Source organism: Macrobrachium nipponense, chromosome 9 (genome assembly GCF_015104395.2).
Source record: "Macrobrachium nipponense isolate FS-2020 chromosome 9, ASM1510439v2, whole genome shotgun sequence".
Taxonomy (NCBI): Eukaryota; Metazoa; Arthropoda; class Malacostraca; order Decapoda; family Palaemonidae; genus Macrobrachium; species Macrobrachium nipponense.
Genome location: NC_061110.1, coordinates 25,379,994 through 25,400,339, shown reverse-complemented (window position 1 = coordinate 25,400,339; position 20,346 = coordinate 25,379,994). Strand labels below are relative to the sequence as shown.

The 20,346-nt window shown below is 36.9% G+C and overlaps 1 protein-coding gene across 2 annotated transcripts; it reads right to left on the bottom strand.

Moving 5' to 3' along the window:
- Window positions 1-6,431: 6,431 nt before the first annotated feature.
- Window positions 6,432-19,709, bottom strand: LOC135218569 (PR domain zinc finger protein 5-like). 2 transcript variants are annotated; one of them, XM_064254957.1, is made up of 5 exons: window positions 19,591-19,709; window positions 16,199-17,158; window positions 14,390-14,523; window positions 12,486-12,722; window positions 6,432-9,855 (listed from the first exon to the last, which is right to left on the bottom strand). In XM_064254957.1, the coding sequence occupies exons 2-5, from the start codon at window positions 17,127-17,129 to the stop codon at window positions 8,581-8,583; spliced, it is 2,577 nt and encodes an 858-aa protein (XP_064111027.1). In that variant the 5' UTR covers window positions 17,130-17,158; window positions 19,591-19,709; the 3' UTR covers window positions 6,432-8,580. The 2 variants fall into 2 exon arrangements, with proteins under 2 accessions (XP_064111027.1, XP_064111028.1); XM_064254958.1 differs by having other exon boundaries at window positions 19,596-19,699.
- Between the last annotated feature and the right edge of the window lie 637 nt (window positions 19,710-20,346).

The following is a 20,346-nucleotide window of genomic DNA, read 5'->3' as shown; positions in this document are numbered from 1 at the left end:
TTGCGTTTTTCAACTATTTCGGTAGAGTCAAATTTGACCGAACGTGGTTTTTTTTTCTATGTATCGTGATTTATATGCAAATATTTCGAAAAAAAAGAAAAGCTACAACCTTCAATCATTTTTAGTTGTATTCTACATGAAATTGCGCACATTTTAATATATAAAACTTTATGTAACAGCTAATTTTAATTGGTGCAAACATTTCGACAATCGCACAAAAAAAATTCTGATTTTTTCGGAAGAGTTACCGCGCGGACGTAAGGAAAATGTTTTGTTTTTTTTCATAAATTCACCATAAATCGAAATATTGTGATAGAGACTTCCAAGTCATTGCAAAATTAAGGTGAATGATTGAATATTACTAGAATATAAGAATTTTAGCTTACAATTGCGTTTTTCAACCATTTCGGTAGAGTCAAAGTTGACCGAAAGTTGACATTTTTGCACTTAACGTTATTTATATGAAAATGTTTCAAAACTGATAAAAGCTACAACCATAGGTTGTTTTTATTTGTATTGTGCATGAAATTGCGCACATTTCCATATATAAAACTTTATGTAACGGCAAATTTAAAATGGTGCAAACATTAGGACAATCGCACGAAAAAAAATTAATGGAAGAGTTACTGTGCGAATGTAAGGAAAAAGTTTTTTCATAAATTCACCATAAATCAAAATATTGTGCTAGAGACATCCAATTTGTTGCAAAATGAAGGCAAATGATTGAATATTACTATAATATAAGAGTTTTAGCTTACAATTGCGTTTCTCGACCATTTCGGTAGAGTCAAAGTTGACTGAAGGTTGAAATTTTTGCACTTATCGTTATTTATATGAAAATATTTCAAAACTGATAAAAGCTACAATCATGAGTATTTTTTTGTTGTATTTTACATGAAATTGCGCACATTTTCATATATAGTACTTCATGTAAAGGATAATTTAAAATGGTGCAAAAATTATGTCAAAGTGACGAAATAATTTTTGAGATGTGTCACTGATACTTTTTAGTGCGATAAGAAAGAAATTCGCGCTTGCGCGCCTGCGTAGCGATTGTAAACAAAACAACGCCTTGATCCGTGAACTCCCAGCATCCCCCAAGGCGAATGATTCAAAAGTTTTTGCCTGGTAGGCCTGTAAGTATTTTTCCGCGAATTTTTTAAAACTTTTTTGAGTTGACGTATGATACGTCCATTCGGCATACAGGAGACATTTTGACTCGACATTTAATACGTCCATTCGGCGTAAGAGGGTTAATTACTTCCTAGTGTAACTGTGGGGATTTTCTTCCAGTTTCATTTTCACCAATAGACTCCTTTACTTCATCCCATTTATTTTCTGGGTCTATCTTCCTGTCCCACCACTTTAACTCCTACTTTTCCCTTTCTTTAGTGCCGAATGCCTGAAGTTGCCCCAATGCTTGGTTTTTTAGCCTAAATTCCAAGAATCAAATTTAATATCACACATTTTTTAAAGCAAATTGTATTTTTCCTAATTATACAAACCTTTGCGGTGAAGCTGGAACACGGCGGTTAAATTCTTGAATGAGGTGGTTTAGGCAGTAACTACTGTCTGGCCTGGATGTAAAAACTCCACTTTGCCTTTCAGCCCAAGTTTCAGATTGAAGGTTGGCATGAGGTGGGCATTAATGTAAAGGACCTCAGGTTTGTATAGTTAGGAAAAAGGGCTGGGAAGAATATTAGAGTTGGAGGCATTAATGCAAAGATCTCAGAAGGGTATGCATTATTGTCAGTCTTCTTCCTCCCCTTGCTAGAGGAAGGAGTGGGATTGCTTCTATGATTCTGATAAGAAAAATAGAGAGGAAACTCGATGTGTAGGCTTACCGCATCAAAACGCCTGACCAGGAAGTGTAAGTTCGAGTCCTATCTTCAACCTGAAGGATGAGGAAGGGAAAGTGGAGAGACCAGTCACTCTTGCATCCTTCTTACCTCTAGAATCGCACACCATAGGCAAGATGCAACTTGTCCTCTTGAAGGAGCCTGGTAAGCAATCACAACTTGTGAGCATCCACCACCAGTCCAAGGACCTGTGGGCAGTCCCGAAGGAAGAAAGATATAAATAGTCCTAATGAGACAGCATCTATCTTCCGGTCCGACATTCTTCGGAGTGATGACAGTACCAAACCATTGGTACTGCTCGCTCTCTGAGAGAGCGTATAGTGGATGTTCCAACTGCAGGGGAGTTCCTCATGATCTCATAGGACTCGGAGGAAGACATGTCGTTAGACACTTCTGCATTGGAAGTCAGCAGTGGATTAAGGTATCGACACTCAGTGAAGGGTGTCAATCCTTCTTAGGTGTGTCAACACACCAATAGGACAAAGTAATGACTGATCTGGATCAACCAATACAAATCCAAAGCACAGGAGATCATGAAGGATTCGGATTCGTCAACAGATGCTGAATGATTGTGCATCCGACTCCTTCATGACATGACACCCGCATTTTGAAGGGTGGTGTTGAGAACAAACCATGCAAATCATCTATCTTCTTTGCCAAAATTGTTGGGAGATGAGATGCGTCCATGAAAACAAAACTCTGATGATTCTCGCGAGGTATGTGCACACTAGATGATAGTCAAATGCCTTCTAGACAGAGAAGTTCTCATCAGCAGTTAAATCTCAATGAAGGAGAAACAATACTACTTATAAATGACCAATGTGAATACGGACCTGTCTTCACAGCTGAATTGGAGAGAAGTGAACTGTCACGATTCTGATTAAAGAAAAAGTCCCGTCGATGACACCAGTGAAAATGGCTTTAATCCCTGGTGTTTTGCAAAGGAATGAAAAAGTTATTCCGCTATTTCATTGCTGCTTGGCGAGAAAGTCAGTGCTTGCAATGAAGGTGGAGTCTTTTAGTCTTGAAAACAGGGATTGTACTGCCTGAAGAACTGCTTCTTGTGGATTGGATCAGGGAGGGACTCTTTAAAGAATAATTGAACACCTTACGAATTAGACAAAATGTATATAAGACAAAACCCAAATTGTCTGAAATTGTCTGAAGAAAATAATTCTGCATCATTGCATCAGTCGATGGGGCAGGTGAGATGGAACAGAAGACTACAGACTTCTGTTATATCATGGGGTAAACAGAAGAATGATAGTGAGTCTGAGATATATCTGTCTGAAAATTTTCGCAAAGGCAATGTGTGAGAATTCCGAGCCATGAGAGGAATCTTTATCTCCTTGACATAAAAAGTGACCCAGACCCAAGAGGAATGCTTCACTATGATCTATACTAAACTGACCAACACTGACCTATGTTTTAAAGGGCTAGAGTAAGTGTCTGGTCATGTACAAGAGGAACATCATAAAATATTCTGCACTGAGATCCCTCTCATATGGTTTTATGTGGTAGGAAACAGTGAAATTGACAGCGCAAACAAGTTCTTGTCAACGATGGTTTCCTAAACATTGAAATTTAAAAGGAAGCTAAATCAACTCTAAACAAGCAATACAAGAGCCTGCCAGCACAAGGAAATGACAACAAAGAGAAAACAAAATTGTTCTACAAGGACTACATGCACTAATTTTACTGTGAGGATGAAGCCCTAAAAAAATAAAGCCATTATCACATCTACCTCCAGCAGTGCCAAGATTGCTCTTTTTATGTTGCACAAACCATCGAACAGCACACAACCCTTTCTCCCAAATGCCAAACTACAGGATGCCCTCATTAATTTGTCAGTATGATGACTTCTCGTTTCTCTAAACAAATTTTCTTGCCATCTACAGGAAGGTGTAATATTTAAGTGTTTCAGGGAAAAATGCCAATAAATCTTAACTGCACTACACTATTAGTATAAGCAATCAAAATCTTCAATGCTGCCCTTGATTATAGCTCTTAGCAATACCACCTCAACGTTTTAGTCACTGTGGGCTTCTGGCCTTCTGATAAGCAACAAAGCCAAATAGACAACAAAGATCCTATACTGTGTTTTAAAAATATCTTATATATCTACAATAATTCCACATACAGGGGGTCCTCGAGTTACGACGTTGATCCGTTCTTACGATGCATCGTAACACGATTTTCAGCGTAAGTCGGAACATTGAAAAATACCACATGATTTAATGTAAATACCTATCAATAACAACGAGAGAACAATTCCTTACCTTTATTAGTTTGATTGGCTTGCACACTGGAGAGGAAGCTGCGGTGCTGGAGAGACTGGGGGAGGTTAGTGAAGAGAAAAAGAACCTCCAGAAGTTGCTGGAGATGCTGAGGCAGATGATTCTTGAGGTGAGGCAGAACATACTAGTACTGGAGATGCTGAGGCAGGTGATTCTTGAGGTGAGGCAGAACATACTAGTGGAGATGTTGGGGCAGGTGAGTCTTTAGGTGAGGCAGAACCTACAGAAGGTGCTGGAGATACTGGGCAGGTGAGTCGGGTTAGCAGAACATTCAGAAGGTGCTGATTAGCAGAGGCAGCTGAGGTAGAGGGTACAGGATCTCCTGCAGGCCTCTCTACCTTCTTAAAATACCTGCTCCAGGTTAGTCTGAACCAGAGAGCGACCTCTTTTCATCAAGATCTCCTTGTAACACTGCATCAAATCCATGACGCCTCTGGAAACCCTAGTGAACCTGTCCAAGTTGGATCCTGAGCCTCAAAAGTTGACAACGCTTGCTGCAACTCTGCAAAACCTCTTATCAAGTCCTGCTTGTGAAAGCCTTAAGGCTCTGGGGTGGGTGCTTCTTCTTCTTCCTCTATTATCTGCTTCTCCAGTTGTATCAGGTCCTCAGCAGATAACTCCTCGCCATGAGACTCCAGCAGCTCTGTAACATCATCAACCTCCATCTCCAAATTGATTTTCCTTACTCAGGGCAACAACGTTCTTGACAACTAGCTGAACTGTGTCCTCAAACCCATGGAAATCATTCACAAATTGAGGACAAATTTTCTTCCAGACACCATTCATGTTGTTTGCTTAACCTCCTCCCAGGAATTAGCAATGTTCTTTACAGCATCAAGGATGTTGTAGGATTTCCAAAAGTCCTTCAGAGTCAAGTCCTTCTTGGTTTCAGTTGCCTGTAAAGCCATAGCAATTGTCCTTCGTAGGTAGTAGGCCTTGAACGAAGCAATCACTCCTTGGTCCATAGGCTGTAAAAGGGCCGTGGTATTAGGTGGAAGGTAAACCACCTTGACATTAGGGTTGAAGTCTCCCAGCTGGGCAGGGTGTCCAGGGGCATTGTCCAGCACTAGCAACACCTTAAAGGGGATACCCTTGGAGGCGCAATACCGCTACCACACTTGGAACAAAATGGTTTACGAACCAGTCCTCAAACACTGCAAGTGTCACCATGCCTTCTTGTTGGACTTCCAAATTACTGGTAGTTGACCCTTCCAAATGCCCTTGAGTGCCCTTGGATTTTCAGCCTGATACACCAACAAGGGCTTCAGTTTGAAGTCGCCAGCAGCATTACCCCCAAGAAAGTAAAGTTAGCCTCTCCTTGCTGGCTTTATGACCGGGTGCTGACTTCTCCTCCTTGGCGATGTAAGTGCGGTTAGGCATACGTTTCCAAAACAAACCTGTCTCGTCTACGTTAAACACTTGCTGAGCAGAATAAACCCCCTCCTTAATTATCTCAGACAACGCTTTTAGGAAATTCCACTCGCCTGCTTTCTCATCCCCACTAGCAGCTTCACCTTGCAATTTAAGGTTATGGTAATTGGCCCGAGCCTTAAATCGCATAAACCAACCCTACTAGCCACAAACTCTTCACTTTCACTTCCCTCCCCCTTTTCTTTTTTCAACTTCAAACAATCTTTTCGCCTTCTCCTGAATCACCATAAGGCTGACTGGGATACGCCGTTGATTTTGGTCTTCCAACCAAAGCACCAATAACCTTTCCATTTCAATTATTAGACCACTACGCTGCTTAGTTATCACTGTTGCTTTCATAGGAGCAGATCCTTTCACATGTTCAACGATGCGCTCTTTATCTTTGATAATGGTAGCAACGGTCGAACGGCTAAGGCCAAGCGAGCGGCCAATGTTTGTTGGCGTTTCTCCCTTCTCAGATTGCTTTATAATGTCCACTTTAATTTCCATGGTGATGGCCTTTCTTTTCTTCGATGCACTACCATCAGAAGAGTCCGCCTTGCGCTTGGGAGCCATAACAAAGAGCAAAAAGTTACAAAAACGATACAACACGAGGGAGAGAGAGGCAGTGTAAACAACCAAAATGGCGTATGGGCGAGGAATGAGCGTAGCGAAGCGACGCCGTCCTCTCCCCCACAAAGCGTATTCTTCCGCCGTGCGCCTGGAACTAGTTCGCGTTTGTTTACGTTGCTTACGACGCTAAACCGCGTAAGACGGAACGACGCAAAATATTATTTTTTATATTTTTATGGGGGCGCGTTCGTAACCACGAAACATCAAAATTCGGTAAGTCCGAGAAACCAGCGTAACCCGAGGACTTACTGTATTTCTTAGCCTTACTCTAAAACTAAACATTTAGTTTCAGAGATTTGTCTAAAAATGTATCTCGTTTAAAATGGAAGGCTGACAATAAAATCATCATTAATTTAATGTAGCTAACATGTACAGAATTCTGATAAGTTTAGGTGTTATTCTTATAACAGAAATCTCAACTGGCAATACGTACTTACAACAGATGAAATTCTAACCCTACCACCTACAGGAGTTGCATATTTGAGATGTACAGTGGACCCCCAATATTCGCGTTCTCCGGATTCGCGGACTCTCACATTCACGGATTTCTCTCTGGAACGTTTCCTCGCATTATTCGCAGGAAATTCAGATATTCGCTGTATTTTTCTATGAGAAATATCCACAAATTGATGTTTTTTTAATCAATTTCATCATAAAATGCACTTTTTCTGATAAAACTAGGTATTAAAAAAAAGTATCAAAATTTTAGTTTTTTTTTTTTAGTTTTAATTAAAGTACCAAAATAGGAGGTTTTAAGCATTTTTATAGGGGTTCCAAGTTCTGGTACGCATCCCCCGCAAATATGGGGGGGACCACTGTAATACCTTTTCTCTCTCTTCCTATCATGGCAACTAACAATGACAACATATATTGGTGTGTTGAATATATACATAAAGAGTCCTCCTAATTAACTGGTAACATTGTGCATAAAACCTTGTCCATTCATCTACAAGGTTTCATATCAAAATACAATTTGCCTGATGATACTGAAACCAAAACCAAAGCTCAGAGGTGCAACCAACACTGGATCTTTTCACGTGCCTGAATGTTAACAAATTAAAAATTACTCCTTCCACTAAAGAAAGAAAGTATTGAAAGGCATATCCACTTAACTTCAAGGAGAGTTTTAGTGAAATAAAGGGGAAAAGGTATGAATATTGCACAGGTACATACAAGAGCTACATCTGGTCAGTGGCTAGCCATGCAAAGAGATAGTGCATGATGACGTAGTGAGTAAGGGTCTCCCCCGGCTGAAGAAGTTTCACTTGGGGCAATGATGTAGTCTCTTCATTTTTCAAGAATAACATTCTTAATAACTGATTACACAGCAAGTGATATGTGAAATAAGAGGTTTCGTTATTGTATGTCAAACTTAGTTATGATGATAGTACGAGGGTTGTCTGTAAAATATGGTTCCCAAAGATTTTTCACACTGAAAAAATGTTTATTGGCATTGAATAATACATTTTTGGAAAGCTTAGACTTTTTCCTATTTTTCAACATAATCGCCTTTGAGATCAATGTATTTTTGCATGCGGTGTACCATCTTCTTTATGCCTGAATCGTAGAACTCTCCCGCCATGCCGCAAAGGTAGCTTAAAACCTCTTCTTTCAGCCCCTCTCCTGTTTTGAAATGTCATGGACGTCTGTATGTCTGTCTTTAAATTCTCTGCACCATTTTTGCACATCTTGTACGCTCATACACTTTCCTCCGTAGACTTCACACAGTTGGGAATTAATGTCCACCGGCCACACAGTTGGGAATTAATGTCCACCGGCATAGTGTTTTTTGCACACAAAAAACTAATCACAGAGCATAATTCAAACCTGGCGGGAGAAGCGAGTGGGAGCTCCATCTCTAACAGCTGCCAAGCCAAGGCTGAGCGTCGCAGACAGCTCGGCAGGGGGGGGACTGGGAGAGGGGAAACCAAGCTACACGCCAGTGCTGCCGGATCCCGCGTAACCTTATTTTATGGTCAACCCTCATATATTAAAATACTGATCTGTTTTAAAAATCATATCACAGTAATCACTCAATTAACTTTTTCTTGGAAAACAAAAATATGAGGATTGTGATATAATTCTCCCCTTCCCTGATGTTATTCAGCAACACATCTACACTCCATCACTGTACAGTGGGTTTTCAATTGCTCAATTTTATGCAAATAGTACTATATCTGAAGGTTACATTTCCTTGTTTGCAATCAACAAAAAGTAATACCAACTCCAAAGCATTCAAAACACCAAGAAGCACTTTTGAGAATTATTTTTGTGACCAGAAATTACATTATCAAGAAACTTATGAAATAGCAATATTGATTATGCGTATATTATTTACATCAGGTAATTACACATGACTACAACAAAACAGTGTTATCATTTTAAGGCCAGGCTGTAATGTAAGTAACTGGAACATCATTAGGATTGCCTGCATGTACACCAGGCAGCTCTAAAAGTTCAGTTGCCAAAGGATTTGCTGCTTGAGATTCTCGAGTCTCTTCTTGCAAGACTTGCAGGGGATCTTGGTCCTCTGCGTCAGCTGTTGTGGCAGTAGAGCCAGCATGGTAAGAAAAATCTTCCTGAACTCCACTAGTTATGTGAGACATGGAGGGATCTAATTTTGAAGGGAGTATTCCTTGTGATATTGTATCTTGTGCATGATGGACTGCAACTGATGGATTTGTGGTAAGCGATGTGAAAAGTATAGGAGCACTCAAACTTACTCTATCTGTTCCTAATGCCCCAAATGGAGAATGAAGCAAAGGAAGCTCAACACTTTGGCCTGTTGTCAAAGTTTTAGTCAAAGCATTGCTGTCCACATGTGAAACAGGGATTTCACCACTAATAAAAATCTCATGTGAAGGGGCTGTCTGCACTCTATACAATGCAGGGGGGCTACATTCCTTAACAGTAATCACTACCATGTTCTCTTCATTTTTTTCATCATCACCCTTCGTGTCTACAACACCATTGCTTACTGTAACGTTCCGACCAGGTTCCATTCTGTGTACAACTTTACAGTGATGTTGCAAAAGAGATCTATTCATATAGGCCTTTCCACAATGGCACTTGAAAGGTTCATCTTGTAAATGATCACTTAGATGAGATTTACAAATTTTGTTATTAGAGAAATTTTTATCACATTTGTCACTAGGAAAAGGTTTACCTTTATTATGACAAGTATCCTGATGTTTAACAAGATCCTTGTTTGTATGTAACTGAGTACCACAAATTTCACACACATATCTTTTCTCCCGAGAATGATGCGCACGTTTCTTATGACCAATAAGATTGCACAGACGAAGAAAAGATGTACCACATATTGGACAAGTATATTTTTTCTCTTGTGTGTGGATGTTAACATGGACTTTCAAGCTGTATGGGGTATGGAACATGGCGCCACAAAATTTACATGAAAAATTCTTGACATCAGAGTGAGTGTACTTGTGATTATCTAGGGATGACTTGTCTACAAATCCCTTTGGGCACCTATCACAAAAATATTTAACAGGGAGACCAATGTGGCATCTTTTAATATGTACAAAATGTAAGTAACGATACGTCCTGAAAGCTTTGTGGCAATACTTACACTCAAAAAAGCGAGAGTCAGGATGTTTATTAATGATGTGCTGATCCAGTGAGTTTTGACTTGTCTCCTGAAAGTAAAAAAAAAAAAAAAAAGAGATTTACATGGAAGTAACTTTCAACAAAATTCTAATGAATTCCCATTAAATGAACTGTACTCATACTTGATAAATATTAAGTTCAAAGATTAAGGTCAGTAACTGGAATTAACTAATAGTAATAGTAATAATAATAATATTAATAATAATAATGTGTAATAAAAACTCACAATTATATCGCAAAATTTTCAAATGTAATGTATTCTACTGTGTAATTGTGGATTTTTATTAGACATTGTTTTTCACAAAACTGTGAATTTCTTATCAATAATACAGTAACAATAATAATAATAACAATGCTAATAATATAATAACAATTAAATAAAGCTTGAAATCAATCTTCCTGTGACATAGATGCAAATCATTGTTATGTAAAAACTGCATTTTGCGAGTGAAGGCGCATAATAAAATGAGTTATGATAATTACTGAAGGCACATGATAAAAAAAGTTATGACAATTACTGAACTGTCCAGGATAATTATTACCAATTACAATTTGGGAAGCTTGTGTGCCATTTGGTTTTTTTTTTGTGTATGATAGAACTGTACAGGTTGCACCTTTTTTTCTATGATATAAAATGAACAGATCTTAACTCTAGCAACTCTTCTGAAAACTAAATTCAGGTAAAGAATATACAGCATACATTAAAAGCAGCAATATCTATACCATATTCTGTGCCATGCATATAAAGCTGAATTATGTCCTCACACTGAGAGATCGATATATACAATATTCTGTGCCATGTATATATGATGAATTGTATCCTCATACTGAGAGATCAGTAAGGAAAAGAGTAGCAGCAGCCTGCATGAAGTTGGAAAAAGATTTGACTACACTACTGGTAAATAAGAGAGTCCCATTAGTAAAAACAAAAGAGTGACATGCATTAGAACCTATACTTCTATATGTATATAACATGGCCATGGACCCTAACCATGAAATTGGTGAGGATTTTGAAGAAGTGTGACTAGAAAATCCTGACATTTATGGCTGGGGTGTACTGGGACGAGGAAGCTAGAAGATGAGATGTCCAACAGCTCAAAAACAGCTGTGGTCTCAAAGATCATTTGGGCATGTGATGTAAAGAGAGAGGTCCAATCAGACTAGTAAAATAGAAGAACCAGGAGAAATGCCAATCAAAAAACTTAGAAATTCATGGTGGAAAGACATCACTGAAGACCCTGACGAGATGAAAAATCAGACAGAAAGTCTGTGAACAAGGAAGAGTAGTAAAACCACATAAAGCATAAAACTTAATCTCTTCTCTTTACTTAGGCTACTTTTCACTCTTTGAATTCATTATTTTATAAATTTCTGGAAAAGTTGAAAGCATGTGTGTTTGTGTTCTGTTACTATCTTAATACTCTTAGTTTAGTTAACATACCTGATGGCATATAGGACCCCCTTTTTTCCAAAAAATGACTCAAAGAAAATATTGAAGGCTATAAAGAATCTTGGATAACTAAAGAACTGGAGAACTTACTAAGTCATCAAAGATGAAGGTAGAGAAACTAGACCCAGTAAAGTGAATACTAATAACAAAAATCTAGTGAAGTATTTAAACAACCCCAGCACTCATTTAAATTTTGGTAAATGTACTTCCAAATCATGTACATAATCCTTGTAAGAAAATTTTAATGAATTTGGAAGAGAGAAACTTCATCATCCTACCAATTTTTTCAAATCAGCACCTATATCAACCATAGAAGCTTCATCTACTGTGACCTGATATAATCCCAGATTCTCTAATTAGAAATTCTTCATCATTTGGTGTTCCTAGATCAACAAAATCAGACAGATGACATTTCTAATGTAGCATTATCAGAATTCTGATCCACAGCCTGTCCATCACAAGACCAATATTATTTACTTTGCTTCATCTCATCACTTTGGCATTGTAATTTTGTCATTTTGTCACAATCCCCACCAACAAAATTAAATTAACAGTATATTTTCTGAAAGACAATCAAAGAGTGCACATTTATAGATTGTACAGTAATGTACTGTGCATTTTTTCATTAGATTACAGTCAAGTAATGAATTAATATAACTATCATATTGTGTTGATTCTGTTGTAATGAGTTTAATTCTTAAAATATGCAGTGATGGAAGACACCAAAAACCTCAAACATGGAAATCCTGGAACGCCTGGACACGTGTGTTGATGGAGCCTGAACTTTTGGTGGAATCCATCATAAAAGACAAGCAGGCACACGCACGCACGCGCGCGCACACACACAGACACACACTGAAAGCAAAGCACACATAAATCAAAGACAGACTGACATGTCACAAGTTGCCAGATGCCACAGATTCCTTGCATTACAATCTTTGATTGTTTTAACCGGTTTCTAGCTAGTGCTAGAGGATTATCCTGTTGTTAAGACCGATGGTTTGTCCCATGTATGAACAACTTTGGGTATAAATGATGCATCAAGGAACCTTTACTTTGCTTATAGTACATTTAAAAAATACTGGGCTGTCAACACTTTAAAGAGGCAGCTACAGTTATTATAAAAAAAAGTCTGTATTTAGATCTGACTGCATCAGATCTATTATGTATGAATCTTAGACTTGAAAAACAGTGATTAAAATAACTTACCTCAGTATCACAACCAGGACACTGATGAACATGATACTTATGACGTAGTTTGAAATGTTGTGTAAGTTTTGCTTTATGTCTGTAACGAACATTGGGGCATTGATCACAAACATATTTATATGTATCTCCATTCATCACTCTGTGTTCTACAGTCTCTGGTGAACTGTCGAGTACTTGATTGCATAGATCATAAGAATTTTCTCTGCCTAATCTGCTGGACTTTCTTCTGTTTTCATCCTGAAAAATATATAGCATAATACAATCAAATTACAAATAACAGATAGAAACAGCTTTATGGTACTCAAGTGTTTCCGGAAGAATTAGCTGTAACTTACTGATGTAAACACAATAAAGTATAAAGCACCGAAAACTGTCTAATTTCTATAAATATATAAAACCTAATCCATACTGACCACTGATCCACCTACAGTTGTCCTGGGAAATGGCCAGCTACTTCCAATTTCTTTAAAATTATATTCAATTGGCTAGTCAGATTACAAAGAGCAAAATACAATTAGAAGCAATAAAATGGTCAAGAAAATATTTTCCAACTTTTCTTAAAATATAATCACTTAAAAAGTGCTAAACTACATACTTAAATAACTAATAAGTAATTCACCCATGTGAAATGAATGCCCTGAATTAACTTCTAAATATCTAGCTGACTGCTATTTATGAGACTTTTGTTACTGCCACAACCATTAAGCCACAATTACCACATAATACTGAACTGAGAAAAGCTTACACACGTGTCACAAAACTTAGTCAAGCACAGTATTATATGTACGGACCTGCTCATTTACCTTATACGCATACGTATGTATAAAATTTCTGTAAAAACTTGAATGCTAAATAGTACTATGATATATGTAGCAGTGATGGTTGTGTGCATTTAAAAGTTAACTTTACTACCTGGTCCAAAGTCCTGGTCTGAACTACATCAGCTATGGCTTGTGTGTGTGTGTGTGTTTTTTTTGCTTTTGATATTTATTTCCTTAGTTTACTAACTAAAATTACAACCTCTCTTGCTTTTTTATGGACTTAAAGATTTGTTCTTTCTATATAGTACATCTAGAACTGCAACCTGCCTTTAATCTATGGGTAATATAGGTAGACAGAATGAAATATGGTACAAGAACTGTGTATTTCATGCACTCTTAATATCTCTAATCTTATTATTTAAATTGATGGTAAACTGAGGGTTATTTGGAGTATTATTAACTATTCATAACAGATTTAGCTTCATTTCCATTTCATCACTTGTCCAATAATATATTAAATTTATATGAAAGTTTATGGATATATGAACTATAATAATTATGTAATTTTGTTTCTTATATTAGTAGTAATTTAATTTATTAATATAGGTATGGGTCTAAATTTATACCAAAGTTTTATATAAATTTTCATAATAAAATTTACTATTTACGGTAGATATGTACTTACCTACTATTAAGAAAACTTATCTCCTCGCCTATCAGCGCAGAGACATAAGCTATCTTTAATACTAGGTAAGATTCATCTCCAAATTACTAATAAGATTATCATCATTACGAGTATCCAAATTGCCTATTACCTACATTGTATTCTTGAAAATCATCCTTGAATCCACTATCTTCACATGAACATTGTATATTATCTACATCATTAATATTTCAGTTTTTAGCAGTCCTTGTAACAGTACTATAATTAAAAGCATTATTCAGTTTTGGCAGTCCTTGTACCTGTAATATAATTAAATGCAATATTAACAAATGTTTTTAAGTATTTAAATATAAATTTGGGGTATATTTGTTTTTTAGAGGGAAAATCTACATCAGTCCAGGACTATGAATTAATTTAGGGATATTTAGAGTATCACACTAACATTAAATTTAGAAAAATCAACTAAAATACAATCTCACATGTTTGTATTCCTCATGACGTTCTTCATCCACATTCCAACCCTCAACTTTGCCGAAGGATTTGGAAGGAGCCTCTCCAGCATCAGGTAAAGCTTTTCCATCTTTCAGTACTTTTTTTCTCTTTACTGGTTTACCTATTTGTATAAAAACACAGAGTAAAAAATATATAACTGCCATGAATTACTTGGCACTTTGAATTTTTATTTGAAATATGATTTAAAAAAAATAAATTTTGTTAAACACAGAAACCAGGGCCTTAAATAGTCTAATTGTAGGTTTTCAAGTTTTATTTCTCTAACCATATATTAAAACTATCAACACTGCTCTGCTCAATAATGAGATAGCTCACTCAGTACCATAACAATCCTACATCTCTCTCTTAACCCATCAATAAGAAGCTTCCTTTTAGGAAGGAGACTATGCACTCAGCTGAAAAGGGAGGAGGACCTCAACTTAAGGCAGTGATTTGTATATATAAACATACCTATATTTTTAGAAATAAAATGTTGAAATGTTTACATTACGCAAACTGTTGCCTTTGATAACCCCCAGAAAGTGGTTATCTATTCAGTTAGATATTGCCATAACTCTAAATAAGCCATGTTGTCAGCTGAATTGAAAATGTAGGTCAGCAACAAATCTGGTAACGTCTGCTGGCACATGTCTGACCTGTAAAGCATATAACGGTGAAAGGTAGATGGCCCAGAAGTGATATAAAGGTTAGATAAGGTAGGAGGTAAGAAGTAAGATGGTACCTACCTACCCATTTCTGTCATTGCCAGCTGCATCTCTAAAAGAGGGGACAGAGCACATGAAAAAATCATATGGCTGAAGTGGGTAGTCTAATCCATAACATGTGCATTTTGCTGATGCTAATAAATGTCAAACAAGGCACACTATAACAGTGATGAGATTACTGGTACAGGCACTTACTACAAGTGTGTCCAAAGGTAGTACTGAGGGAAATGATATGCATAAATGATGTTATATGTGAGAAGAGTGTAAGTGATAGAAATGATCAAAATTGTAGGGATAAAGGATTGCCGGGGTTAATGAGATATCAGACACACAAAGAAATATCATGGGGTATTCTTCTGTTGACCAAGAGTTTGGAAATTGCTGCTATCTCAGGTTAGGCCATCAGGTTACATATGATATATAATAGGTAAGGGAAGAAATATAAATTTATAAACTTTACTTATAAGTACAATAAATAGGACTATAGCTATCATAACTATAACTAAAGCTATAATGATCACACTTTGCAGGTAATACACAGTATGGAAAGGGTCATTCAATCTAAACATTAGCACAGTGCTGAGTAGACAAGTAAATGCTTTAACATAAATTAGGCAACAATTTACATATAACTTAAAATTACCCTAAGAATAGTCATTGTACTATTCACTGAGTAAATGAAGAGATAATGCATTCTGCTTGTCCAGCTATCACCTACAGGTCTGCACTGAAAACTAAGCCTTAGCAGGTACATATGTATATGTATGTGCATGGTACCTCTATGTGAGGGGTACTTGCTGTGAAAGTAGAATGAAACATTAATTTGTCAGCTGCTGACCTTCCTTGATAAAATCACATAAGTTTGGTTAGTTTACCATAAGTAAATTAATGGTTTGCATGCTGTAAGAACACAATTTTGAAGATACAGTATTATATATGTATGTAGCCAAGTGACACCTCAAAAACAAATTTCAATTTCCTTGATTCTACACTATATGGACTACTAACTTGAGCATCAGGTCATAAACATGAGGTGGATAATTTATGATAATAAACAAATAATAGCTGTACCTGCACTGTTTGATTTTCTCCTAGGTTTCTTTGGCCCTGCATTTGCAGTTTTCTTGGTATTATCTTCACTTGTGTCAGTGGAACAAAGACGGGTCTCAAAATTCTCAAAGTCAAAGCTAAGGTTTCCTTCTAAACCATCTTCAGCTTCATTAGGGGAAGTAGGCAGGTCATTTAAATTTCCTGGAATATTAGACAGGTCTACTGTTCTGTGGTTATCTCCTTTCTGATCTGAATCTGAAGTACTACAATTAATCTCATGTTTCTTTACACTTTCCTTTACAAAATCCAATGCATGGCTAAATTCCTTCTGTAGTTCATCCTCATTTTCTTGTGTTACCTGGATAAAATCACACTGCTTGCTATGCGTTATATTTTCCTGAGTATTATCTTCTAAACTGATGGATTCTTTTTCACTGATTGAAGATTGTTCAACATGAAATGATTCTTTAATATTGCTAACAACAATATTTGCATCATATATGCAGTCCTCACCAGCTTTCAATATGCACGTCCTAAAATCTCTCTCATTAACATCACAATCTATGGAGATTTTTTCATCTTTACTTTCAACCTCACTCCTGGGAGGTTCATCATATTTGATTTCTGAATAACCAACACATTTCACTGTATTTGCTTTTCTTGACTGAACACCTGACTGAAATATGGTCTGGAATTCTAATTTTAAATGTTTCAACTCTGACTCAACGTGATTAATGCCGAGTAACAATTTCAGACAAATATGACATATAACTTCTGATACTTCACATGCCTCAGTAATGTCTTTAGTGCCCACAATATCAGATATCTGGTCATGTATACTGCCATTTCTCTTTGTTAAACCTGAGTAGATGTTGACAGCATTGCCATATGATGTGTCTTTATTACAAACTAGACAAAGCCCTGTTTCACTGAAGGTCAAATTAGATGTCATCTTGAGAGTACAGGACTGTCTTCCCACATCTGTTAAAGAATGAACAAGAAAAAGATTTAACAAAAGTAAAATACTGTATAAGTACTACTGTACTAAACATCAAATACATAAAAATACAAGTAATTCAAATTAATATTTATCTATAGTGTACCATGAAGACTAAAAAGCACCCCCCTCCAAAAAAAAAAATGAAATAAATGCAAATTTATTTTACTCATGTATAGTATCACTAATGCACTACTAGATAGGTGTACGATAAAAGTTTCTTTTAAGGATCTACATCATCATTTAAAGTCCAAATAATTTGCCTATAATGTCAACCAGCTAATCATAATGTGTGTGAGAGTCTGAGATCACAAATTTTAAGGGTAATCAGCATTTGTTTGGACACAAACACATTATATGTACATCAATAACCTAATTCTGCTGTCTAAAGCTCTCAACACATGCTCCACTATTTGAGAATACTTTTACCCTTTAGGTAAGCAATCTGCCTTCTTCATAGAAAATGGTCACCCTCTGTGTCAAGCCTTACAGTGTACACCTGTTCTGGTGCTCCCACTGTTTGTTTACACAGCTGTGTAGAGTAACCTCCAAAGGTCCTAAGAAGTTATCCAAGTATTTGTGGGTGATGTCCTGAGGTTTAAAGCAGTAAAGGTGGTCTGGCAGCACAAGACACCAGCCCTTAGTACCTGTGTCACCAAGTAATTTACCTTGAATGCAAGGGATAGGCCACTATCAAAGACCAGGTGGGCCCCTTACAACTCTTAAGTCCACTTGATGACCTAGATAAAGCCTCCTTGTGCCTCCCAATACTAACAAAATCTTCTACATTCAGGCCTAACACAGTACATATGTACAGCGAAATCCTAACATGAAACAAAAATACCTGATCACAATCATCACCCACAAAGACCTAGAGGTAAGGAAAAAAAAAAATCAAATATCATGTAAGGGACTGACAGGTCTGAGTCTTCACTAAGAACTTTGGAACAAATAAAAATGAGAGATCCCAATCCTAAATATGCTCCAATAGAAAGTATGAGAGACTGTGAAGCCCCATACGTTTCAACCGGAACACCAGGGAAAGTACCAAGCAACAGCTCTTCACTACATAATACAAAGGAGCTTGTCTTGGCAGAGGTAGACAAGAAAGTCTGCAATCTGTTGTATAACAGCACCCACAGAAGAGTTGCTGTGGAGTGACGGATGGTACTGGACATCTCACATGCAGCCTTTTATAAAGTCTCTCTCTGACATGGAGAAATAGTGACCCCATAAAATGGCAGTAACACAAAAGATGGGGCTATCAAAGCAGTTGGGGTCATGGAAGTACATTTTTCTCTTAAGGCTTTGGCAAAAAGTGATAAACCAGCAGGGATTATCCCTTTTTGTCAGCTTAGGTTTCAAGATTGTGGGGACCAAAGGTTAGGTTAATTTAAAGAAAGTTAGGTTAAGTATTTTCCTAGGTTATATTTTGCTTTTTAATTTATAGCATTCTAAGTCAGGGAAGGTGGTGGTGCAACCCGCAACTTAAGTAATGAGCCATGCCTAGTTTAGGTTAGTCCCTGTCTGTGCAATGGGTATTCCTGTTTTATATGTTTTCAGGTAATTGTCACTATCGACCTGCATGAGGTCACCTGTGCCTTTTTTTCTGACTGAGTATATTGTGACTTAGGCATTTCATATCTTTCTATTTAGCTATGTTTTCTCCCCTGCCAAAAAGCTGAATATACCTACCTTTCTATTGGGCTATGTTTTCTTCCCTTCTCAAAAAGCTGAATGCATTGCCTACCTTTCTATTGGGCTATGTTTTCTCCCCTGCCCAAAAAGCTGTTTCCAACTGAAGTCCCCAAGGTAAAACTGACAAATTAATTTTTGGTTCAGTCTTCAAATAGCTAGGTAGTACTAGGTACTACCTAATGGGGCCAGTTGAGATTGACAGAAACAAGGCTGGTATTTCTACCTAGATAAGCATTCCGCATCGTTCGTCCCCGCGAATACGAAAGCGACCAGGAATTTGGGGCGTCAAATGTACTACCTATTTTGCCGTGTTTAGTACGAAGGAGGTAAAACTGCATAGAAAAACCGCAACTGCCATAGTCTAGGCCACTGCAGAATAGTAGTAATAGGTACCTACCTATAGGTAGGTAGTAGTAGTAGCTACTCTAGCTAGGTAGGAGTAAATACAGTGGTAAGAAATGCACACAACACAGGTTATGCAATGTGAAATCCTATATATGGTTGAAGTATCTAAAAGAAAATTAATGCATCAAGTATTACCAAAATGCAGTTCCCTTAGCTTAGGTACCTAGGTAGTACCTATACTTGGGTATGCAATACTAGTATAGGAAACTGGCCTTGGGTAAAGCTACTACCTTCAGAAAAATACTAAACAAAAAAAATTAAACACCAGTATTCTCAAGATAACACGACTAAATGAAAATCTGAATGATATTACCTAACCTAGCGCGCAGATATTTAATTAAGTAGATGAAACATTAAATGTCCACCGAACTTCTTTCGTTTATTTTCCTGTTAATAAACCTTGGTGTCAAAGATTACTCCACTCCACTGACCACCTTCAATAAAATAAAGGATAAGAATAAGTAATGCTTTCACTTTGTAAACAAATATTCAAGGTTTATCTTGAAATTCTGTACGGTATTTTAAGGTTTATATTATTACAGTTTAATTAGGCACGTTCTTGTCACAAATTTATTCCCAGTGTAAGTTTATTTGCAACATTTCTGTTACAACATTTTAAATGAGACTCATTATTTAAATATACAACATACCCAATACGGTAGGTTTCACGCGAATGTAAACAAACGTTTCTCCTTTTCCCCGTTTCGCTGATTTGATTGCAATTTTTTTTAACCTTTAATTATTTGGCTGTTCATAGAATGATTCTAAAGCAGCGTTTGATAATACTTTACATAATACTTCATAGGTTGTTCATAGGATGATTTTGAAGCAGAATTTTACATTATTTGCAGCGTTTTATACTATTTTACAAAATACTTCATAGCTACAAAATGTCACTTCATATTAAGTTTTACTGCTACTGCTGCCACGTCGTTGAAAGGCTATTTGAAAGAAGGCTTTTTGACGGAGATTGCTGAGTCCATCTCTAGAAATTAATTTAGGAGGAGGGTTTTACCTTTTCGGCGTTATCCCCTCATTTTTATATTCTTGTAAACTTTTCTCTTTTCTC

What these genes read in the sequence shown, in the direction of transcription:
- LOC135218569 (XM_064254957.1), bottom strand. Translation starts at nt 17,129, where the DNA reads ATGACATCTAATTTGACCTTCAGTGAAACAGGGCTTTGTCTAGTTTGT. An exon ending in GAGAAAATCAAACAGTGCAG is followed by an intron (nt 14,524 to 16,198) that starts GTACAGCTATTA and finishes TTATACAAATAG; the next exon opens with GTAAACCAGTAAAGAGAAAA. An exon ending in GTCCTGGTTGTGATACTGAG is followed by an intron (nt 9,856 to 12,485) that starts GTAAGTTATTTT and finishes TTTTACTTTCAG; the next exon opens with GAGACAAGTCAAAACTCACT.